Source organism: Eupeodes corollae, chromosome 3, assembly GCF_945859685.1.
Source record: "Eupeodes corollae chromosome 3, idEupCoro1.1, whole genome shotgun sequence".
In the NCBI taxonomy this organism is placed as follows: Eukaryota; Metazoa; Arthropoda; class Insecta; order Diptera; family Syrphidae; genus Eupeodes; species Eupeodes corollae.
The window spans coordinates 74,967,310-74,992,966 of NC_079149.1; the positions used below are offsets into that span (position 1 = coordinate 74,967,310).

Below are 25,657 nucleotides of genomic sequence, written 5' to 3' on the forward strand. Positions count from 1 at the left end.
CTACTATTATTACTATCAAAATAAGAAAACTCAAGCAAAAAAAAGGATTAAATTAAAATAGTAGTTGTGGTTATTTTCAATTTTTTCAAAAACTAAAAGACATAAAATTATCTAGTTTTCAGTTTTTGATCAAAAACAAATAAGAGCAATTAATTCTGAAATAGAAACAATGGTAGATAATCTTAAAGTATTGAAAAATTACACTTTAAACCTTTTTTTACTCAAATTTTGAGTTTAAAATTAAATTTTTCAAAAACTACGCATAGTTCTGACTTGAATTAAAAAGTGGCTAATAAAACAGAATGTTGGCTTTAAGAAAATGTATAAATCTTAATTATTGTAAGTATCACCCTTATTTTTTAATTATTTTCTCTATTTTAAATAATATTTTTTTTAAATTGCCCCTAACTTTACTTAGGCTAACGGAAATCGTCAGATTATATATTATTTGTGAACGTTTTTTATACAAGTTTGTAACCCGCCTACTTTTGATCGTCAATCGAAAATTGTCAGATTAGTGGAATAAACACTTTTTAGCATATATGTAACTAACTTACCCTACCTTAATCTTACGCGTTCGAGAATTTCAGATGATCAATTTTTTTTTACTAATCTGATCCTTTATTCTTGACGCGCGGCCACATATACGGGGCTAATACTTGGTGAAGGTATTCAATGGGGTACTAGGTACCTCCCTGTATATTAATCTGCCGCGCTGTAGTAAATCCCAAAATCCCTTCTTGGGCTCCCCTACTAAAAGGCAAAGCTGGAAGTATTACAAATGTAACAATTTTCTTCTAAAATTTTGAATAAATGTTACTTGTGCTTGGTTATTGAACACTTGTTGAAAAAAGTATTTTAATGGTATATAAGTATAAAAAAAATCGATATATAATGATATTCTTTATTGAACCAATACATATTACTTTAATTTAAATTGCACATACAATATGAAAAAAGTATTGCAGTTAAAAGGTGAGTGAATACGAGGAAATAACATCGCTTTAATATTCTATGATTGGATTATAATTAAGTTTGTATTTTAACCTCCTCTGACTTATTCTGTATCTGAACTTGGACAGAAATTTTAACTAATTTAAAATTGTAAGAATATCGAAACTTTGAGTTTGGACATATTACATTAACTCCTGATACAATATAATATAAAATTTTCTACAACAGTTTTTCATTTTTTGTTCTGCATTTTGTTGCTCTAACATCTCACAAAAATTAATTTTTCAATTTATACTTTTTCTTTCTTGAGTATATAATTTTGTATACCATATAATGCACATCATACGACCAAATAAATTACAGATTTACTGAAACGGCTAGACTGTTGCGAAATGTGTTTACACGACGTGCTAACACCAGAGTCGACACGGAACTCGAATTATCGCGTGAGTACAATTTAAATTAATATATTAACTAAGTACACACTAAGTACATAATGAAATATCTTTTATATAATTAAAATTATACTGTAAGGTTAGTTGACTAATTGTAAAAGAACTACTGCAAGCTGAAATAACTCGAATAAGCTAATTTTACATGAAAATAAATATTTATATGATCAAACAGCAATGTAAACAAAAGCGAATCAGAATAACTAGTTCAACAATTAATTTTATTTAATTTATAAAACTAAAAACTATGATTTTTGACGAGCTCTTCCATAATTTACTTCATAAAACCCAAATATTTGAAGTCTATTGTTTATTCAACAAGCGTTCGAAAACTTTTGTAGATTTAATTTGTTAAACTATATTATCTCATAGGATTATTAATTATATGAACTAGCGTACCCGTACTCCTGCAAGCAAATTGTGTTTTAAAGTGAGGTGATTCAAAATTAATCATGCATCTCAATCTTTATGTAGCAATGTTAATTTACACCAAGGACCTTCGCAATCGATAGCCTTTTATCGATTAATTTTTCGTATCCAAACATTAGCTGTTATTTTTTATTTTATGATGTGAAAACCAAATTACAGCTTCACACGTTTTCTCACAAATCACCAAACAAAATGTGATCCCTCAAGGTTCATCCCCTGGCTGAGATAATCGTTAGACTGCCCATAACGTTAGTAAGTACTTATTTCAAAAAATATACATATACATATCGTTCGTTTAACTGGTAGGTTAACATTAAATTGGTATTATTGGAATAGGTATTTTGTCGCTGAGAAAATGAAATTTAAATCGCATTGTTTTCCAAGCGGTCTACGTGACCCAGCCATCTTAGTCGTTGGACTTTTACTCTTCTAGCTAAGTCGTACATATCGTCGTTTCATCTTCGCCTCTACTCCCCTTCTATGCATACGTAGATCACACGAAGAACTTCTCTCTCTATAAACGACCCAAGGTGCTTTCATCCGCTTTTGTCATAGTCCATGCTTCTGTACCGTATAGCAGGACAGGGATGATGAGTGTCTTATATAGCAACACTATGGTCCCTCGTTTGCTTTCTTAGATCAACGAAACAGCGCTTAGCAAGAGTTATTCTTCTTTTGATCTCAGCTGGTGTTGTTTTCTACGTTAATAGCGGAGCCTATGTAGACGAAGTCCTTAACTACTTCAAAGTTACATCTGTCGATGGTGACGTTTTAACCAAGATGTCGGTGTTGTAAGTCCTTTTTTGACGACAGCCATAATGTGAATATTTGATCGATTGTGGACTTTCCTGGTCTAAAGCCACACTAATAAGGATCTTTTAGGTTTTGCAGCTTTCAAAATCAGGCAAACAATACTAAGGTTCCATTCATCGGGCATGCTTTCTTCCGACCATATTTTCTCCAGCTGCTTTGAAGAGCTCGGCATTCAAGCCATCTGCTCCAGCGGCTTTGTTAGACTTCAGCTTTGTTATGTTTTAGTTTAGTTTATTTATAATTCGTTAAATACTAACGTAAACAATTCTTAATATGTAATTAAAATCTAAAAACTTAAACTAGATAGAAAAATTTGTATTTGCAATTTATACTTTTTATATTATCATTTGGTGAATTAATACAAGAGTAAAATTTATTATAGATTTCAATTAATTGATTTAAGGGCTATGTACACCATAGCTTGATTTGCTAAAATTAATATTCAATGGTTTCTGGAGTCTTATACTTGAACGACTAAAACTAAAGTTTACCAAGAACTGATCGTGAAGAAAATTTTCAGTTTATTATTCCAACAATAAAACAAAACTGCAAGTACATCCTATGATATGTCAAAAAAGGAAGATTTATGAGAGAAAGTCTCTGTGAATAAGGCGTGTAATGTATGCATATCATGAAACCACGGAAGGGATCGTAGACAAAAACTCAAAAATCTGTTCTGAATGGCTTCGAGTCTTGTGACCATACAAAATGTAATTTTAAAAAATATGGATCACGGAAATAACTGCCAAATCTCTTAATAAAACCCAGAACTCTATTTGCTTTTTTAACTATGAAGTAACTATGTTCATTGAATGTTAGTTTAGGATCTAAGACAACACCCAAGTCAGAAAATACATATGCTCTACTTAAAGGACAAGAATCAAACATGTAACTAAAAACGATTGGAACCTTTTTGCGTGTAAAACTCATGGTTTTACCTTTGTCAACATTTAAAACTAAACGATTATTATTGCACCACTCCCTGAATAATATTAAGTCTTCTTGCAAGAGAAGACAGTCACATGTAGTTAATTTTTTTTAAATTTTAATGTCATCAGCATATATTAGGACAGACGAATGTTGTATGATCGAAACCAAGTCATTTATAAATAAAACAAATAGAATAGGACTAAGGTGACTACCCTGCGGGACATCAGAATTCATAACGAATGAACTTGAACACTCATTACAAAATTTAATACTATAACATCTATCCTGCAAATATGAGGAGATCCAGTTTAAGAAACTGTCGTTAAAACCTTGCTGTGATAGTTTTAAAAGCAATGTTTTATGACACAATTTATCAAAGGCCTTTCCGAAATCAGTAAATATACAATCTACTTGTTCACGTTTTTCAAAAACATCTAAACAAAAGGACGTAAAGTTAAAAAGATTTCTAACAGTTAATTGCTTTTTAACAAACCCATGCTGGTTATCACAGATAATTGAACTACAATGAAAAGAAAGGACGCTAAATACGAAATTTATAACAGCGGTAGATGTGTTAGGAAAACTAATAGTATTATAAGCAACCTTTACTTTGTCTAAGTCTTTGCTTTCGACGTTTGTGCTGAATGGATCATACTGCCTGACAGTGGAATTTGGTTTGTCGTCGCCTTTATACAGTCTGCAGAAGTGATCCTTCCATAACCTCAGAATTGACTGCAGTTCACCTACTTTCGAACTCTTTTTCTAGATAGACAGATAGATAGACCGACTGAAAAGTCGGTGTTCCTCTCGCCTCTTCTGCTCATAGAGCTCGACGGCAGCTCTCGTCCTTCTATGCAGCGCCGCTTTACGAGCCTGTTGTTTGGCTGTATTTGCTTGCCGACATTCGTCTTCAAACCAGGGGTTGGTAGCTGCTTGAAACCCAGCTCGTCAGAGGCAGCTTCTCTAATTGCATCTTGGCAATGTTGATACTGGTTTTCGATACTTTGCGTTAGAGGCAGAGAAGTGTGAGAGATGTTACTTGTAACTCGGTCGGAGAAGAATTTGGCGATCTCTTGCGATTGTGCCTTGGGTCTGGAAAGTGCTATCTTGGCTACAACGAGGTAGTGTTTCGAGTCGATTTCAGGTCCTCGGAAAGTTTGTACATCCATGATGCTGGAAGCGTGTTTAGCGTCGCGTCGATCGCAATGTGGTCAGTCTGGTTGACGGTAGATTGATCTGGAGAATTCCTGGTTCCTTTGTGGATGTTGATGTGTGGAAAACGCGTACTGGCTGCCATGGCGTTCTGCACCGTAGCACAATCTATAAGCCTGAATCCTTTTTCGGAAGTGTTGCCGTGCAGGCTGTTTTCCCGATTATTCCACCAAAGATGTCTTCCTTTCCTAGCTTGGCATTAAAACGCCCAGGACAGTTTTAATATCGTAGCTGGACACTGCTCATATGTTTTGTCTAAGAGCTAGAAGAACATATCCTTGGTGTTGTCATCCTTCTCTTCTGTGGGCCCGTGCGCGCATATCAGGCTAATGTTGCTGATGGTCATGAGGTGCTCGTTGATGCACCTGTAGCTCATCATCATCTTTATCTGATGTCAATGTAAAGAAATCTATGCTTAGTGTGGGCAAAGAAGTGAAGTCGCTCTCTTTCTTCTTGCAATGTCGTATTTGAATTTCATAGTTTGAGCTTTCCGTTGAAATTCATCGATTAAGAAAACAAATACAATCTGTTTTATAAATTTCATTGAAAAGTAAGGTTATCATTGAAAATAGTTAAAAAAAAAAAGATAAGAACGCACTTTCCTCCTATATTTTGATCATCTATTTCATACATACCAAGGATAATATTCATCCAAAGATAAGTGTTTGTTTAAAATGAAAATGAAAAAAAAATCTTGGTTTCATATTTTATGATTCTCCTCCTTTAAACTGAAAAATAATCAAATAATCAAATTCTTAAAATAAAACTTACCTTTTAAACCTGAATATAAAATAAAATAAACAAGAATTCAGATGAAAATGTATACATTTGAATTTTAACAACTGTTATCATTTTGTTGATGTTCGTAGTTTTATTGACAAAGAAAACTTGTTGAGGCCAAATGACAAAAGAAGGTATTTGGAATATTATATATATACATAATTATATTTCCTTCCACCGCACCTATAAAAGTTCAAGCATAGCTGAGGTTAAATCACGTTTAAAGCGAGAAACAGATAAGAAAAACAACAAGAGCACCGTCAATAGCTAAGAGCGAGTTGGACAGCAAATATTTTTGAAACAAATAGAAAACACCACTATCAACTTATAAACAAAAGTGCATAGTGTAGTGACCTGCATATCGGAGAGAAAAATCTGCTAGCAACAGTAAATACTGTAACAATAGATTTGTATGAATTCCACGTTTTTTGCTGCTAAAATTGCTCTTACTGCCGGCCACTTATAATTTGTATATTCTCAGTGTCGGGAAATATCTGGTCAACGAGAGCATTTTGTTAATCAATAATCGTGCAGAAATCGACCGGTAGTTGTATGCATCCAGTTTCATTGGTAGTAACTTTTCCATCGCCTATATCTAACTGTTGTTTTGAGAATGTTCCAGGGGATGGATGTTGAAGCATTTGAACACGCATATTTACTTTCAGTTGTACTTTTTCAACATTACGCCTCAATGGCGATGATTTTAAGCACGCGTTAATCTCTTTAGCGTACGTTAAACGCGGAATTACGGGAAGTGTCTAAAAACACCTGAAATTAGTAACAGAGTGCCGCCAAGGAGTCTGTCATTGTTTTGTTATATCTTACAAAGTCCTGTTCAACGCCTGAAGCAAATGTTTATGTGCAATAGTGCATTCATCCTAGAAGATAATTTTACACTGTTTCAGCACTGTGGTCATAGATGATTGTTTTTTTTATATTGCACACCACGTTATTTTGAATATTTAGTGCTAGTTTTAATTTTAATACTGAATATGCTGTTCTGCCTCCATCCAATAAAGTTGCTGCAATGCCAGGAGTCGTAACAGCCAACGCTATGCCATTATTAGATCGTATTTAAGCAAGAATTAACGAAATATGGAATGTTTTGCCAGTTCCACCTGGTGCATCCAAAAAAAAAGAATCCACCTTGGAATGCGGAAACTACGAGCATGATGTGGTCATAAATGGATCTTTGTTCTTCATTGATTAGTGTGACATTGCGAGCGAAAATCTCTGCCATTTCTACAGTATTGTATTGTAGTTCACGATTCAATTCAGTGCCTTTAAAATAAGATGCATTTAGATTTTGTGAATGCCTACCAAAATGGCTGAGTGGTAAGTTGGTAATGATAATGCAAAGATCCTCCATAGCAATCAATGCTTCATTGTACATAGCGTCACTGAATACTATCGTGAGATTGTTGCACCGTGTACGATGTTGATGCAATTAAACAATAGCACTTAGGAATATAAAATATTCATACAAAACTATTCTCAGGCATACTGAATGTATATGCAAAAATTCATTGAAATTGGTTAAGCGGTTTCGGAGAAGTATGGCAACAAACACTGTGACAGGAGAATTTTATATATTTGATATAGGTATACATATAATTTTTGTATGGAAATTTTGATTTCGAATGACACTTCGGGGTACAATTTTACAAATTAATTTAATACTTAAAAAAATAAAGAAACGTGATGTGATAGCATGCATTGAATTCCTATGGCTGAATTCGTAAACGTCAGTCGAAGCCGAAGCTGAAGCGTGTTTGTGTTTCAGCTATTACGGACAAAGTGGGTAATCACCCTCGAAACTGCTTACAGACAGTCGAGTACGACAGTGATCACTGGCTGCTGTAATACAGATTCCGAACAAACACGTAGAGATGGAGGAATACGTTGCAACGTACTCTTACAATTACAGTAAGATGCGCTGGCTTCGTTTCACCAACGCCTTAGCGAGAAAACTTCGTTCCTGTGACAAAATACAAAGAACGGGACCAAATGGACGCCTACATAAACGCGACTATTGACTAAGTATGTAGGCACAAAAGTGGCTTACTGACAAGACTCAAAAACATATGCAGACGACAGACCCACACGATTTGGAGGTTAGGATACTGAAGTCGTCAATAAAAAATATCAATCTGTTGATTAAGGAGAACTACAGGTTATCAATTAACAAGTACTGGGACCACAAGAACCGGTTAGTTAATTCCAGTGACCCTAGTATGTTCCCTAAAATCAACAAGATATTCAGGAATGACCTTTCGGTCTGAAACTCCAACAAACTGAAGAGAAGGTTTTGTGAAAAATGGTGCTAGGATGCTTGTTGATATTGGAGTTTTTAACGATCTTTTTTAATTGAAAAAAAAACGATCATTAATTCATATTAATTTAAATTTTCCAAATATTTGTTTTTTTTTTCGTCAGATGGTTACGCATTCTCTCAAGAAGAAGGTGGAGCTGTTCCTCAATCCGCTGTAATACGTGCGTATGATACAAATCTTCGTAAGCCCGAAGGAAACTAAACCAACGGAAACTAATTTTTTTATTCAGAAACAAGTTTAATAGTGACTTCAAAATAGCACTAGAGATGTTTATATAAGAAATACTTAAAGCCTTAACTAAAGAAATTAATATTACTCATGAAACCAATTCATTATTTATTATTAATTTTGTGTTTATAATACCGTTGATTTCATATTAAATATATTTTATATATTGTATTTAATATTTTCTAAATAACATAAATATGTAAAAATTATGCTATATATTACTTTTGCTATTTGTATAAAATGATGTTGTAAAACTTAAAAAGAATGTGTTATATTTTGATCTTTAAATAAAATACTCCGGTATTTAAATGGAAAAACCTTCAAGATGAAGTATGTATGAATTAAAATATGGTTAACTCTAAGTACTCTAAACGTATACAAGGACTGGAAATGATTATAAATGTTAATATGTATGATATTTTCGCTATTTGATTTTTAAATTGCCAATCATTTCTTGTAACATTGATTTAAAATTTTATATTGGGTTTTAAGGATTCTTTATATTACAAAAAAGTTTGTATTTATTAACCTTTGTCGAATTTCATGTATTTTTAAATGCATATGTACAAAATAAAAAATATATAAACTTCACAGTAATTACAAACAATTAATATTCTGATATGGATTTAAGCAATGTAAGTCATAAACTTAATTTGTGTTCGCTTTTTAACTTCTTGTATTCAAATAACATTACTTAGTAATTTTGAGTATGTTTACATTAATGAATTCACCACACGCAAGTTATGAATATGAAGCTACAGCTTTAATGACGCATTCAAACGGTTTATTCACTTTTCATGACAAGAACTAGTTTTGTATAATTCGTCAACTCCTCGCAAGGGGTAGTGCCCTCGAAAGCAACTATTAGGCGGCACAGCAATAGATTGAACCCCGACATATGTTCATAGAGAACATATGCCATCTATAGTCCCGACTGATATTCCTCTTCCGTGAAACAACCTGAAATACCATTTGAATCGAACTTTCTGAAACCAACTACCGGTGAATGCCTGATACTGTTGGAAAGCAAGATAGTTTCGTAATTTCCATTTGACTACGCAAAATAGACCATTTGAGATTTGTAAAGTAAGTTTGCGTAGACTGTGTACCCTTGTATGAATACATAACACAATACAATTTGTTTTTAGAACAAAAAAAACTATATTTTTAAGGCTCCAACTACATCTCAATCAACTAGTCGTTTTTAACATCGAATTGGCTCGGAATTCAAGTACGTTTAAAAATGGTTTAGCTACAAAATTTTCTTATTCCATGCATGATTATCGTCAATCTGGTATTTGAACGCACATTAGTTACCTAGCTGAAATTAATCAGAAAGCAACTGAACCTATAAGAACCTACGGTGGAAACATGTAAGGTGATTTGTGATAGTTGACAGTCACAATCAACAAATTCGGTTTGTGTATGGAATTGACTTTATTTTTTGTATTGTCTGTTGTGTCTAGGCAAAATAAATGTGTTCGTGCCCTTGCCCATAGAGGAAATATATTATCTAGAGTCCCGACTTAATGGGTTTGCTCTCTTTCGGCCTACAAGCTAAATTGGGAGGATTTTGTCCATAAGGATAAGCATGTGTTAGTGGTCCCGTGCATTTCTTATGAAACCAAGCCATTATGAATGTAGTTGTTATGGAATTTGTGCCCACATTGCTCGACCGCGGGGGAAAAAACTATGAGGTGAACTCAGACGTTCAAAAAAGAAATCCGTTGAATTCAAAAATTGAAAAATGAATGCAATTTTATGAAAAATTTCGCTAAAAACAGAAAAAATCGTGCTGAAAGTATAAGCGCACCCTAGAACTGTAATGCGAACGTATCCCAATTAAAGTTATGTCTAGTTTTGACAGATCAACAGCGAGGTGAGTATTTTGACAATTCTACGAATATGTAAACAAACCAAAATTCAGTATCAATAAAGCAAATGAAGGTAAAACAAAATATCAATTTATTGAAATAAAAATATATATTGAAATTAATTTAGAAGAAACCAAGGATTACGTTGCAACAAGAAAAGTGGAAGTGGAAGCCCCGCGTAGGAAGCCAGCAACGCCGACATATTTATTGTGGAGTGAATAGGTACAAATTGAAGGTAAATGTGTTCATATTAATTTTTAACTCAAATTATATGAATATTGTTTTGTTTTGTTTTTTAGTAAAAAATTACACTGCTCAACAAGACTGGCGATCTAATCGCTCTATTCTGATGGCTTATATCCTCATTGTTAACCCTGTAGGAATGAGAAGGGCCGATTACAGCGAAGGGATCGATGTCGCAGAAGTCTGAAAAGCTTCGCTTTGCAACCTATCTGACATGCTTCATTTGACGAGATGGATATACAAGTCGAGAGTTGTTATAAAGTTGAGGAATCTCTTTACTTTGTGGTCATTCATAGCCAAGCCAAATACAAATACAAGTTGAATTAATTGCAGCGTGTGATAGCAGTAGCACATTCACGTAATGTGCCACCATCTTTGCAATGCAAAGCACTTCTTTCAGCCAGCTACGTATAGCCTAAAGATCGCAATGAATGCAAGTCCTTCCTCATCATGTGAACAATAGTTAATTTAATCTACAGTCAGTTTTTCAAGACAGTACCTACCACCGAGGATTGGCCAATTGATCTGTTTCACTATGTTCTGTTTTGCAGAAATTCACATTTGAATATCTTTCTTTTACATTTTTTGGCGAACTCTGTGATGTAGTTGGTGAGGATGTGTTTATAAATAATAAAATAAGAACTATCTTAATTTTCGCTTTTTCTAATTTAAATTGTAAGTCTCTGGAATTCAATTGAAATACCTTCTTTCAATTATGATTTATTGCTTTCAATGCCGTCAATATCTTCAATTCAATTCTGCCTCTTGTTACCAACGAAGAAGGAGACAAGATCGGAAAATTTGCTGGCGATGGTATTTGGCTGGACGAAGAAAAAACGTCGCCTTTTTCTCTTTATCAGTTCTTTTTAGGGCTCTTGATTTTACCCGGTTAATACCCATTTCATCAAAAATCCGGGTACCTGGGTACCCGGGTAATGCGGGTATTACCCAAATTTGCGGGTACCCGGGATATGTCAACTGACGGGTACCCGACAATATCGTGTTACGGGTACCCAGTACTCAAAAATGCTACAACTGCTTATGAAACAATATTTCACAAAAAGAGGAAACAGAGAAGCAATGAAATGTGATTTTTATATCCATAAGCATCATGTTGTACTTAAATTTTATTGAAAGAATACTGATGTGAATAAGTTTTGACTAATTTCCTTCACATTTCTCTTAGATCTAAAACCTTACATTCTTTTCTATAAATAGAAATATCCAGAATCCAAATAGGCGTGAACTCGAAGAAGTTCTCACGGAACAAATTTCATCATTTTTAGATCCAAGACACAAAAACTTAGACGTCGAGGCTGAACACATGAAAGATGTTATAAGAAACCATGTGCGGCATCTAACAGAAAATTCTTTGCCGAACGAGAATAGAGAAATCGTTTATGGGAAGCGAAGTGCCATGGACTTTTAATTAGATGCGAAATCTGATTGTGAAAATTTCAACGAGTTTGATATGTATCTGACGGAACCACAGATAAACTACAATGTTTCAGAGCCCTTGAAATGGTGGGAAAATAATGAGGCAAAATATCCAAACCTAGCACTGCTGGCCAAAAAGTATTTATGTATACCAGCGACATCGGTATCCTCGGAACGCTGTTTTTCTGCTGCAGGTAACAATGTTGGCTTGTTGACATTTTTGATGAGCAATCAAAAATTGTTACAATCAAGTCCTAAATAAATTTAAATTTGTTATTTTGACCACGTTTAAATTTCTTAACGAAAAAATTATTGTGTTTTTAATGAATAACTTCTTCTTTTCCAGAAATGTTTATTAAATTTACGTTTTTGACATGAAGATAATTTTTGTTCAATAAAAAAATTTGTTATGAATCTGTTTATTTTTATTTTTAACCAGAGCTACTCGTACATATAGTCGAATCAAAATCCGAATACTTATCTATGTATGTTGTAGCAGAGAAATAATATAATTATTATTTTCTTTCAATCTTTGCTTAAGTCTTTTTTTATAACGATACACGAATATGTTTTGGGTACCCGGATTTTACCGAGTACCCACAAGAACGCGGGTACCCGAAATTATGGTACCCGGGTAATACCCGTAAGTGCGGGTACCCGGGTAATTACCCGGGTATGCGGGTATCAAGAGCCCTAGTTCTTTTTGAAAATGCCAGATTCTGAAGTCGAAAATCTTCTCAAGTAGTTCACGTTGTTCAAGTAGTTTTATTCCACTGAAAGAAATTGCATTTCTCATGGAACAACACAAAAAATCACCAAAGAAGAGAAAAGCACTAACGATTCTAGCTAAAGATATGACGCTTCTAGTCCATTGAGATGATTTTTAATAAACAAATAAATCACTTCTTTTAGCTTTTTAAGTTTTTCTCTTTCAGAGGCGGGTCTAAAACAAGCCGAAAAAGTCACAGAAGCGCTCTACAAGGCAAATGTTGAAGGACTAGGTGAACTGAACTACAACTAAATCCTTGCGTTAAGATTTTTCCAGAGCCTGGACTATCCATTCTTGATCTGGCACTAAAAGCTTAATGTTTTACAACAGAGATTAAGTGAAAAGTGTTATGTTTCTGCCTGAGGTAATTTATTTTATAATTAAAAATCTTCTTTCAGCTGATACGATGAGAATCATCACAGCTGGGGGTTCTATATCAAGCAATAGCGAACTCAAAACTTCGCACTAACATCACACTAACTCATCACCACAAACATCAGATACCCTTTATATCTATTAGTTCAAAATGTTAAATGTCTCCTTTTTGTTGGCAAGGATGAGCATATGAATAAAACAATTTGTTTAGCTTATATCCATACTCAATTTTACATTAATTAAAAGTCATTAATAATAATATTGTATTTTTTTTTGTGATAAAAATAAATAATTTGAATAATTAAACATGTAGACTCCCTGGTTTGTTAATCATGTTTATATAAATTTTTAAATACAATGAAATTAATTCAAATATGTTTTTAAATTCCATTCGGCACTCAACGTTATAATTGGTGGTAATTGTGATGATTTCCAAATCTACAATATTTTTTCGATATTTTGCTTAAATTTGTTTCGTACTTTTCATCTAATCAAATTTATATCGTTTAAATGGGCGGGTAAAAATTTCAACGAACATTTTAGTTATGTAGGTCCCATTTTGTTCAAGGTTCGAGTTGTGCTGCCCCCAAACAACCGAAATGGGATTTTTTATATTGGCTAATCCGATCAATTTGTACATTACCATTTGTATATTCTTCAAAATTCACTTGATTCAACCGAATTCAACCCCTGAAGAAAAAAGCACCAACATCTTTGAATTCAAAACAAATTCCTTTATTATTAAAGTAAAGTAAATCATAAATAATTTTGAATAAAAATAATCCTAGTCTGCGAAGAAATAGTAGAATATACAATATATACAAAATTTACACCATAGCTCAAAATAAATAAACAAGTTGTTTGCAAAAAAAGATTAATTTCTAGATATACATAGAAATAAATTTAGGCTTCAATTTGACCAACTTTTACAAAAACTTTCGATGATAATGGGTGTTTTTGACGTTCTTTCCTTTCGGGCGTGTGTATGTATTCTCAAAAGTATATTTCATCAAGAAACTAAGGGTAACATCATCGCCTGGTTTCAGTCCTTCTTCAGGTGTGAAGTTCAATTTGATTGTTACTTTATTGGACTTTCTTAAAAGTGGTGAAACTATAAAAAAAATAAGAGAAACAACATAGAATAAGAATTTACAATTCGATTGTTATTTACTTTGGTTCCTTACGTTGAACTTTTATTCGAAGTCGATCATTCGCCGTTCCTCTTCCTTGGTTGGCAGTTTCATAATGGTTGTGGCCATATGGTACATCGTTGGGTTAGTAAGCTTGAGGATCAATTCAGTGGAGGTGCCAGGCTTCAGTGGCTTTTCACAACGCACAAGCAGAACGTTGGGCACATGGTAGTTAGTAAGCAATTGAATGCGATACTTGATCGATCCTGGATGGTGCTCCGGCTTGATGACATTGTTTTCGCACTGTCGACAACGCAGAGATCGCTTCCGCTGCGAATGGAGGTTATTCACTGTGAATAGTTGATCGGCAGGTTGACCATGACGCTGCTAAATTGTCGTGACTATAAAGAAATTAATTTTCATTAACAAGGAAATCTTAAATGGAAGTTGACTTACTTTTTTGATGTTGATTTTCTGTGTGAAAATCGATGGATTCCTCTCGCCGACATCGTCAGTAGCTGCCGAGAGACTGATCTGAATCTGTTTGGCTTCTTGGGGATTCTTGTCGTTCCAGCTCATTTGCCTCCGAATGATTGCCTCCGAATGATTGCCACCGTTAAGCCAGTGCGATTCTTAGGAGAAAAATAAATGGATTCGTTGTAGATTTAAAATTTAAACTCTCTTACAGTCAAGGTTGGACAATTTTTGAGTATTCCTGCGATTGTATTCTTGTTTTTGTGGTTGTGGTTCAAGAAAGACGTGTTTGATTTGGCTCCAGAGATACGAACAAAATTTTCGAATTAAAGTGATTGGTTTGATTAAAATTTGAACTTAAGAAGTGTGCCTAAGTATTGGCTTGAAAATTGTGAAGTTTAGTTGAAATTGAAGATATTTCACGTGTATTTTTTTTGAAAAAGAAATTGAATATAATCTTCAAATCAATTAATTTATATTTAAACTCCCAGACTATACGGGACACTTCCAGAAACTCATCCTATATGGTGAGTACATCCACTACATCTTCTCTTATACACCGAAACAAAACATCAAAAACTTGAACCATCATAACATTTATTAAATAGAGAACTCACAACAAATCCAATTAATTAAATTATTTAAATCTCGAACTGATAAAATAAACAATTATTTAAATACGTTTTGGAAAGGGGAAAAAGAACAAACAAAAAATTAATCAAAACAAAAACCACACTGAATTCTGATTTAATAGCATTTGACATACGAGCTATCTGACATCTGACAGTAGAAATAAATCTCTTACCTTTTAGCTTAACGAGCTAATAGAAATTAATCCAGGGCCGGCATCAAGTATCAAAAAAAGTACTGCTGAAGTAAAAAATGGCAACTATTACTCTGGAAGATCTTAAATCCCTTTTAAAACAACAAAAAGAGGAAATTCTTCAAAACATTAATGAAGCCACCGACAGAGTGATTAAAAATACGGATGAGAAAGTAGGAATCATTTCAGAAAGAGTGGATAAGCTGGAGAAAATCGTAGAAACACAGGGAAATATAATAGAAAAGCAAGAAATAATGTGTTATAAACAAGAAAAAAGAATAGCACAGCTAGAAGTAGGTCTGAGAAAAAATAATTTAATAATATTTAAAGTAGAAGAAACTGAATCTAATGCAGATGAGCTCAAAGTACTTGTTATTAACATCATAAATAATAGCAACGAAAACTTTCAAATAACAATAAATGACATTGAAAACTGCTACCGTTTAGGAAAAACTACACAAGAAAAAACGAGACCAATTCGTCTTACATTCAAAAGCTACGAACAAAAACAAAAGATTCTCCAAACAAAAAAATCGCTTGCTAATTACAGTATCGCAGAGGATCTCCCAAAATCGCTTCTTGAGGCTAGAAAACCTCTGGTCCCAAAACTGATCGAGTTCAAAAAACAAGGTAAAAGAGCATACTTTAATCTGGATGAATTAGTAGTAGACGGAAAAGTTTGGAAAGAAAGCACAGACTACGACTCAGAAAACTCTAGAAAAAGAACCCGCTCTACAGAAAATTCGCCCCCGCGACAGTCAAAAGTTACGAACATCAGCAAACCAAAAACAAAAACAACTATAATTGGATCAACAGAACTGAATCCAAAAAAACAAGCCTTAAACCCAATGAGAAAGTTTTTATCACAGCAGAGTACGAACGAATATCTGAACAGAACGCTATCGCCTAAAAACAACGAAGGTAAGGAGCCCGGTTGCAGCAATCCAACGAACTCAGAATAGCAAATCATAAAGAAAATAAACAAACATCAAATCACAAAACAACAACACCAACACCAAGACATACACCAACAGCGAAATCAACAACAGCAGAAGCAAAAGCAACAACAACACCAACAATACCAACAACACCAACACCAGAAACAACAACAACAACAACAACAACAACAACAACAACAAATACAACAACGACAACAACAACAACAGCGGATATGGCAACAACAGCAACAGCTACAGCAGCGGAAGCGGCAACAACAACAACCACAACAACAAAAACAACAACAACAACATCGACACCACCAACAACAACACCAACAGCCACACCAAACTCAACAGCATCAACAGCAGAAACAGCAACACCAACAACAACAACAACAACAACAAAACAAACAGCAACATCAACAACAACAACAAAAGCAGCAGCAGCAGCTAAAGCAACACCAACAACATCAACATCAACATCAACATCAACATCAGTACCACCAACAACAACACCAACTACAAATACTGCAACAACAACATAGACAACATGACCAACAACAGCACCAACAAAAACAACAACAACAACATCAATATCAACACCAACATCAACATCAACATCAACATCAACAACAAAATCAACATCAACATCAACATCAACATCAACATCAACATCAACATCAACATCAACATCAACATCAACATCAACATCAACATCAACATCAACATCAACATCAACATCAACATCAACATCAACATCAACATCAACATCAACATCAACATCAACATCAACATCAACATCAACATCAACATCAACATCAACATCAACATCAACATCAACATCAACATCAACATCAACATCAACATCAACATCAACAACACCAACAACAACAACAACAACAACACCAACAACAACAACAACAACAACAACAACAACAACAACAACACCAACACCAACACCACCAACAACAACAACAACAACAACAACAACAACAACAGCAACAACAACAACAAGGACAACAAAATCAACATCAACAACAACAACATCACCAACAACAACAACATCAACATCAACAACAACAACATCGCCAACAACAACAAACACAACAAAACCAACAGTACCAACAGCACCGACAACACCATCAACAACATCATCACCAGCAACACCAACAACACCAACAACACCAACAACACCAACAACAACAAGAACATCAACACCAACAACAACAACAACAGCAGCAGCAACACCACCACCAACAACATCTACAACAGCAACAACAGAATATTATTGGCAGTGTTTCAAATATTACTGAAATAGAAAATATAACTGTACTAGCATACAATATTCAGGGCCTTAATAATAAATTAATGAATGTCGATTTCTTCCATTTTATACATAAATTCGAAATATTTTTTCTTTTTGAAACCTTTATAACCTATGATAATATAAGTAAATTTAGTAAATATTTTACAAATTATAAACTACATTGGGTACCAGCAGTAAAAACTAAAAAGTTTGGGAGAGCAAGTGGAGGATCCTTATTTGGATACAGATTGGATAAAATTGTTGGCTCATACATTGAATACAATGAACAAATAGTATTGCAACTAAAAGATGAAAAAGAAGAACTATATATATTGCCAACCTATCTAAATTGCAACCACTGGAATAGTGATTTCAACAAACTAGCAGAAACAATTCAAGTAATTGCAAAAGAAAATTTAATGGTAATTGGTGACATGAATGCACGTACTGGAGACCTGAAAATAAATGAAACGAACTTTGTAATATCATGCAAACTAAAAGAACACAGAACATCGAAGGATACAATTTGTAACGCAAATGGATACTCTTTCGCCGAGCTTTGCCAAGATACTAATTTATTTGTCTTAAACGGTTGCTTCGAAGGCGATATAAATGGAGACTACACCTATATTAGTGGACAAGGAAAATCGGTAATAGACTACTGCGCGATCTCGGGAAAATGGATGGATTTCGTAAATCATTTCAAAGTTGAACAGAAAATATTTTCAGACCATATGCCAATTACAGTAACGTTTTCAACAACGGTACACAATAAAACTAAACCAATTGATCTACCTATTAAACTCATATGGAAAGAGAGTAACAAAAGCAGCTTTGAAAGCAGACTAGCCCTAAATCTTGCTCAAATAGAAACACAAACTGACCACGAATCGCTAGAAAATTTAGTAAAATGCATCGTGAAATCTTACCCAACTCCTGGTAGAAACACCAAACAAGCAGGAAAACAGAAGTGGTTCGATCGAGAATGCAGAGAAGCGAGAAAACTATCTTTCAATTTGCTGAACACAATAAGGAAGTCAACCAATGCAGATGAAAGACTTCTTTTGCGTTACAGCCAAACTAAAACTAATTTAAAAAAATTATTAAGTAAAAAGAAGATAGAATACCTACAACAAACAGCACGAAACCTTGCAACCGAAAGAAACCCAAAAGAATATTGGAGGCAATTACAAATCCTAAAAGGCCAAGAACATAAATGTGGAGTCAACATTAATGGAAACGTATTGAGAGACCACTTCAGAAAATTACTCAACCAAAATACATTGAATATGCCTATACAGTATGCAGAACCATTCGTAGAAAACCAAATTCTTGATGCAGATATATCGTTGGATGAGATAATTGTGATAGTCCAACAAGCAAAAACAGGCAAAGCCCCAGGACCAGATCGTGTTTCAACTGAATTTTATAAAAATGCACCAATTCAATTTCTCCAGAAAATGTGTGAAAGTTTTAACTACATTTTTAATACGGCCCAGGTACCAAACTCTTTCAAAGAAGCTCTAGTATTTCCCATATATAAAAAAGGAGACCCAAATGATCCAACAAATTATAGAGGTATCTCGTTTACAAATGCTATAGCAAAAATATTTACAGGAGTGTTACTTTCTCGTATAACAAATTGGGTAGATGAAAACAGACATCTCAGTGTCTATCAATCAGGTTTCCGCTCTGGTTTTTCGACTACTGATAATATCTTTGTGATAAATACAATTATCCAGGATTTCCAACTCCGTCAACGTAAATTATATATTTTATTTGTAGACTTCAAGGCAGCCTTCGACACTATAGATAGAAAAGCGCTATATTTTAAATTAAATCAACTGGGAATGTCGACAAAAATGCTAAGGATAATAAAGGAACTGTACAACGGATCAAAATCAGCAGTATGGGATGGAACAAAAGCATCGGAATGGTTTGAAACCAAAACTGGTTTAAAACAAGGATGTTTACTAAGTGCCATGCTGTTTGTCCTTTTCATAGACGATGTAACATCCTGTTTACCCGCCGGAATAAACATAGCTGACAAAGTTATTAAATGTCTCCTTTACGCTGATGACCTGATTTTACTAGCTGAATCACCTGAAAGTTTACAGCTGATGATTAATAAGCTAAACGAATATTGTAATTCCTGGAACCTTATCATCAACCTTGATAAATCTAAAATTATGGTAGCAGGCTGTTCGAGAGGACGATGCTCACGAAGAGAGAAATGGTATTGCGGTAGAGAGAATATTGAAGTAGTCAAAACCTACAAGTACCTTGGAATCGATGTAACTCCAACCTTCAATATGAAACAACATCTCTCTTCAAAACTTATCACAACGAAAAATGCCATTAATATTAGTTGGAATCTCCTATTGAAAAAGAAAGAGGTACCGAATTCAGCTAAATACAAGGTATATGAAGGGGTTCTACGTTCAATGATGTGCTATGGAGCTCAGGTGTGGGGCTTTCAAGAATTCGAGGAAGTCGAAAAACTACAAAGATTCTTCATCAAAAAAGTATTTCAGCTTCCTAAAAATACTCCAAATTACATGCTTCATCTCGAAACGGGACTAGCCACTCTTTATATATTCACTCTGAAACTACATGTTGACTACATCATAAAAGTTATCTCGACGTATAGTCAAGAAAGGCTGCAACACGTTCTAGGATTGTATGCTATCAGAAGGAATCATCCCTTTATACAAAAATGGAAAGAACTAGCTGAATCAGTCGACTCACCTTTGGATGTAAACATTGAAAGACCATTAGAACTCAGAAATCAAATGTATGCTATAATAAGAGAATTAGATATAAAACACAGAGAAAACTACACGAAAAAAGCACTAGAATCAGAAAACCGACTCATATACCCAACTCTAGTCCATAACCTCAACGAAAATAATTATTTCAAAGACTCGAATAGCTGCAGAAAAATATCGTTGTTGTTTAGAGCAAGAGGGGAACTCCTCAACTTGAATGGAACGTCTTTTAACAATAGCGAAACCAATTACTGCACACTATGTAATCAACATGCTAGAGAAGACACGTTTCATTTCATGGGTATTTGTCCAATATTGAGAAACTGGAGGATGCAGTATTTCCAAAAACCATCTTTAACCCTAGAGGAACTCAAGGAACTACTTAATGGACCGAATTGGGAAGCAATATATAAATACTGCAATGAAGCTCTAAATTATAGAAGACTAATTATTACGGAATTTATTTAGAATATTTTAGTTACATACAAGAACCTAGTAGATACTATTATATAGGTCTCTCCGACAGACGGCAAATTTCGCCATTGTCATTTCATTCATTTAAAAATTGTAACAAAGCAAAATGTTAAAACTGTGTTAAATAAATGAATCTTAATCTAAAAAAAAAAAAAAAAAAAAAAAAAAAAAAAAAAAAATCTATTCTTGTTTTTCTTGCGTCTCTTGCAGAACTGCAGACTGGTAGTAAACTCTTTACACCTAGAAGATGAAGATTGAGCTAGTTGACTACGATATGAATGTTTCGATACGTACTTACACAATTGATGGAGAAGGGCGTCAGCGGTCGACTATTACATGGCAAAACTTCCACTTGCATCATTGACTTGGTGGTGTTGTTTCTAATGGTTTTGATGGTGACATGACACCTCCGCCGTCAACGCCTGCGGCAGCTCTTGCCATTGAGAAGTACATACAAAACCAATGGGCAGCATCTGTAGTTAAACATTGATATTATTTTGTTAAGAGAAATATAATATACAAAAAACTTACCAGCAAATCAGCGCCTTGTTTGGTTTGCTTTCCAAATTACTTAAAGGAAATTGCTTCCTGCATTTTGGCAATATCTAAAATGAAAAGACAGACTATAAAATAAATCCATTATTGTTGCACCTCCTTCACTGCAATTTGACTTACTTTTTATTCAATGAAGTGAACTTGTATATACCCTCTTCATTACAAAGAATTTTGGTCTGAAAAATATCAAATTATATTAAAAATCAAAACAATTAACCCTACAACCCATACCTTGTTTTTTTGTTTCATTAACCTATTTGGGGTTATTCCACACCTCACAACTTTCAAGTAATATTATGTCAAAAAGAAAACACGAATGATATAAATTGTTGTATTTTTATTAATAACACATTCATTTTAAACACTTATAACAAAAAATTGGGCTTAGTAATTCAAACTTAAGTGTTAAAAATTAATAATAAGAAAAACCAAAAAAGTACAACGAATTTAAGGAGTCTTTCAAAAATCCAAAAATGATTGGTGCTTAAAGGCGTAAGTCACCAAAATTGTTAAGAATCTGAAAAAAGATTCAACAATATTACCATTATATTTTTAAGCATTCTTTTTAGCCAAAAACTTACAGCTTGTGCATATTTCCATGCGATGTTCAGCGCAAATGTGTCTATCGCATGTTTTGCAGACTGTTTTTGTCTTTTTGTCTTTCATCAAAAAGCATCTTCCTTGTTTTGCCTTTTTCGAAGGAGGTTCTTGGCCTTCGTCTTCATAAATAACTTCATGGGCTTCGCCCGAAGCATTCATGAAAATTTTTACTATATTGGTCCTCAAATGAATGCTTATTTTTTGGTCTAAGCGTTTTTTCATATATGGTTTTGTCAAAAAGAAACCCAGATTATGCAAAAAAATACTTCGTTTTTGTTTTTGTTTTTGTAGTTGTTCCCAAGATTATATAACACCATTGAGTTTATACCGGCTTGGTCAAGCATGCCAAAAAAATATCTGAGCGGCCATCTCCGTGTTTTTTCGTGCTAAACTATAAGTGTGCACAAGTTGATCAAAAGTATGAACACCTCCTTTAGTGCTGTTATAGAAATTTATAATTTCCGGTTTTTTCGATTGTGGATCAACTGTCTTTCCCTTATGTAATGAAGAGATAAGCACCACTCCTTTTCCTTTTTTTGGAGTAAACGCCACCAAAGTCATTTTATCCTTGAACGCAAACTGGGATGAAAGGATTTCTTTTTTCCTATTAGGCAAAAATAATGGTGGAATCTCAGCCTTGTTTTTGCGTAGCGTTCCTACAACAGTGAGTTTATGTCTAGAAAGCATTTCTTCAACCAATTGTATTGATGTAAACCAATTATCCATTGTTAGGTTTCTACCAGCCCCATGGATACTCTCGGTTATTTTTTTAACAATTTGGAGTGGTATAGGATCATTCGAAATTCTTATTTCTTTTCCAATATAGGGAATTGCCGAGACCATGTAATAAGTGCGTGAATCGCACATCGTTATTATTTTTATACCATACTTATCTGGTTTAGATGGAATGTAAATTCGAAAAGTACAATTCCCTCGGAATCCTAACAGCTGTTCGTCGATTGTGCAGTATTCATGGGGCGTATAGTATTTTGTAGAGTTAAAACAAAATTTTTCCCATATTAGTCTTATTGGTGATAGTTTGTCTGCTCGATCTCTGGTCTCGCGATCGTCAAACCTTATGCAGTTAGTGAGGAACTCAAATCTTTTCTGTCCCATAATCGCTTGAAAAATAGGGGAACAATTGATTGACCACATATATTTTATGGCTCTCCGAGATTGCTTTTGAACTCCAGCAATATAAAGTAGACCTATAAGTGCCCGAATTTCATCAATGTTTGTGTCACCGTTGTATTTTGAAGTTGAAGCTGCCGTAGAAGTGGAGGAGGATGTTGACGCAGAATTTTGTCTTTGAACGCCAATCTCAATATTTGTGTTGAAAACAATAGTTTCTAATATCGTGGAATCAAAAAGGAGGTCCCAAGCTTCAACCTCGGATTTCACAAATTTTGCAGCATCCTTACAGCCGGGAACTTTTAGGACAATGTTCCGAGAAGCCGTTCTGCCACTGGATGAAGGTGGTTGTACTGTCCACCGAAAACCTTTTTTTCCCAACAGAACCCCTTCGTGATGCCGTGTTTCTGAGATCTCTTCTTCTTCACAATTACTGGCAGACATTTCATCATCTTCTTCTGAATCGATTTCCATGTTATCATCAGAAAATTCTACATGCTCATCATCGTCTTCAGCATCAATGTCAAGAAGTAGTTGTCTTATCTCATTTTCCATGTCAGACATTTTGCTTAACCTTTTTCAATTTTCTTAATAAGTTTTAATATTTTACTTCCCAAAACTAAAACAAAAAGCACTCATTTACTTACCGAAACCGCGAAATAAATTTTTACACAAAACCTTCATAGAAAAAAAAACTTGCGTAAACCTATTTGGGGTACCTGTACACCCCACTGATCAAGATATACACGCAATGAAGAAAGAAAGCAAACTAAATTGGTTTGGGTTAAAAAGAAACAATCAAAAAAATAAAAGTCATGACAATCCGTTATAATTTTGTCCACTACAAAAAAATATACAGGCAATATTAAATTAAAGTGGGGTTCCTACGCACCCCGTATAGGTTCTAGGGTTAAAATTGGAAAAAATGAGAATTTATGCATGTTTACCTATTTTAAAACATATTTTTCTATATTTATCTTTTTGGAGTTAAAATAGGTATATGAATAAGTACGATAGTATTTGTTTAGGTTGGCAGGTTGTTGCGTAGATAAAAATGGAAGGAAGTTAAATAAAAATATATTAAACCAAAAAGGTAACAAAATTAGGCACAGTTGTTTCGCACTGCAAAATATTAAAGAAGAAAGTCTGAAGCTACTATTAGAAGGTCAACGTAAACGGTCAACGCGTTGACTCTTTGACGTAAAATAGACGTCTTTTGTAGATCTACAATAATTAAAAACCACACAACAATTATGTAATATGCTTACACTGTACCAATTTTAACAATCTTTCACACCCTAATATGAAAAAAGAAAAATAACGTTAGCTTAAATAAATATTATTTTGTCTAATCGTGTGATAAACAACATCTTAAGCATTCAGCATTGACGCTGTGAACGTTGACGGTGCGTGTGTTTATTTGGTTTTGTTTTTGTTTTTGTAGTTGTTCCCAAGATTATATAACACCATTGAGTTTATACCGGCTTGGTCAAGCATGCCAAAAAAATATCTGAGCGGCCATCTCCGTGTTTTTTCGTGCTAAACTATAAGTGTGCACAAGTTGATCAAAAGTATGAACACCTCCTTTAGTGCTGTTATAGAAATTTATAATTTCCGGTTTTTTCGATTGTGGATCAACTGTCTTTCCCTTATGTAATGAAGAGATAAGCACCACTCCTTTTCCTTTTTTTGGAGTAAACGCCACCAAAGTCATTTTATCCTTGAACGCAAACTGGGATGAAAGGATTTCTTTTTTCCTATTAGGCAAAAATAATGGTGGAATCTCAGCCTTGTTTTTGCGTAGCGTTTCTACAACAGTGAGTTTATGTCTAGAAAGCATTTCTTCAATCAATTGTATTGATGTAAACCAATTATCCATTGTTAGGTTTCTACCAGCCCCATGGATACTCTCGGTTATTTTTTTAACAATTTGGAGTGGTATAGGATCATTCGAAATTCTTATTTCTTTTCCAATATAGGGAATTGCCGAGACCATGTAATAAGTGCGTGAATCGCACATCGTTATTATTTTTATACCATACTTATCTGGTTTAGATGGAATGTAAATTCGAAAAGTACAATTCCCTCGGAATCCTAACAGCTGTTCGTCGATTGTGCAGTATTCATGGGGCGTATAGTATTTTGTAGAGTTAAAACAAAATTTTTCCCATATTAGTCTTATTGGTGATAGTTTGTCTGCTCGATCTCTGGTCTCTCGATCGTCAAACCTTATGCAGTTAGTGAGGAACTCAAATCTTTTCTGTCCCATAATCGCTTGAAAAATAGGGGAACAATTGATTGACCACATATATTTTATGGCTCTCCGAGATTGCTTTTGAACTCCAGCAATATAAAGTAGACCTATAAGTGCCCGAATTTCATCAATGTTTGTGTCACCGTTGTATTTTGAAGTTGAAGCTGCCGTAGAAGTGGAGGAGGATGTTGACGCAGAATTTTGTCTTTGAACGCCAATCTCAATATTTGTGTTGAAAACAATAGTTTCTAATATCGTGGAATCAAAAAGGAGGTCCCAAGCTTCAACCTAGGATTTCACAAATTTTGCAGCATCCTTACAGCCGGGAACTTTTAGGACAATGTTCCGAGAAGCCGTTCTGCCACTGGATGAAGG

The 25,657-nt window shown here is 34.2% G+C and overlaps 4 protein-coding genes across 9 annotated transcripts in view; 2 read left to right on the plus strand and 2 right to left on the minus strand.

Annotated features, from left to right (window-relative positions):
* LOC129948838 (phospholipid-transporting ATPase IA) overlaps positions 1 to 8,728 on the plus strand; it is a 132,449-nt gene extending 123,721 nt beyond the window's left edge. For 5 of the 6 annotated variants that reach the window (XM_056059926.1, XM_056059927.1, XM_056059930.1 and 2 more), the window contains 2 exons: positions 1,318 to 1,400; positions 8,007 to 8,728. In XM_056059926.1, the coding sequence (XP_055915901.1) occupies positions 1,318 to 1,400; positions 8,007 to 8,104 (181 nt within the window). In that variant the 3' untranslated portion in view covers positions 8,105 to 8,728. The remainder of the gene's footprint in view (positions 1 to 1,317; positions 1,401 to 8,006) is intronic. The other variant, XM_056059929.1, reaches the window with a different exon arrangement.
* Positions 8,729 to 15,315: 6,587 nt separating this feature from the next.
* On the plus strand, positions 15,316 to 18,298 carry LOC129950607 (mucin-2-like). The gene is given in 2 exon segments (XM_056062538.1): positions 15,316 to 16,177; positions 16,291 to 18,298. Coding segments are annotated over 2 exon segments (2,079 nt in total). The 3' UTR covers positions 17,508 to 18,298.
* A 3,935-nt stretch (positions 18,299 to 22,233) lies between these two features.
* On the minus strand, positions 22,234 to 23,592 carry LOC129950608 (piggyBac transposable element-derived protein 4-like). The gene has a single exon (XM_056062539.1). It carries the CDS (start codon positions 23,590 to 23,592, stop codon positions 22,234 to 22,236), a length of 1,359 nt encoding a protein of 452 aa, XP_055918514.1.
* A 925-nt stretch (positions 23,593 to 24,517) lies between these two features.
* On the minus strand, positions 24,518 to 25,297 carry LOC129950609 (piggyBac transposable element-derived protein 4-like). Its single transcript, XM_056062541.1, has one exon. The coding sequence runs from the start codon at positions 25,295 to 25,297 to the stop codon at positions 24,518 to 24,520; it is 780 nt and encodes a 259-aa protein (XP_055918516.1).
* Positions 25,298 to 25,657: the final 360 nt, after the last annotated feature.

Excerpts from the sequence above, each read along its gene's own strand:
- LOC129950608 (XM_056062539.1), bottom strand. The coding sequence starts at position 23,592 with ATGTCTGACATGGAAAATGAGATAAGACAACTACTTCTTGACATTGAT.
- LOC129950609 (XM_056062541.1), bottom strand. The coding sequence starts at position 25,297 with ATGGGACAGAAAAGATTTGAGTTCCTCACTAACTGCATAAGGTTTGAC.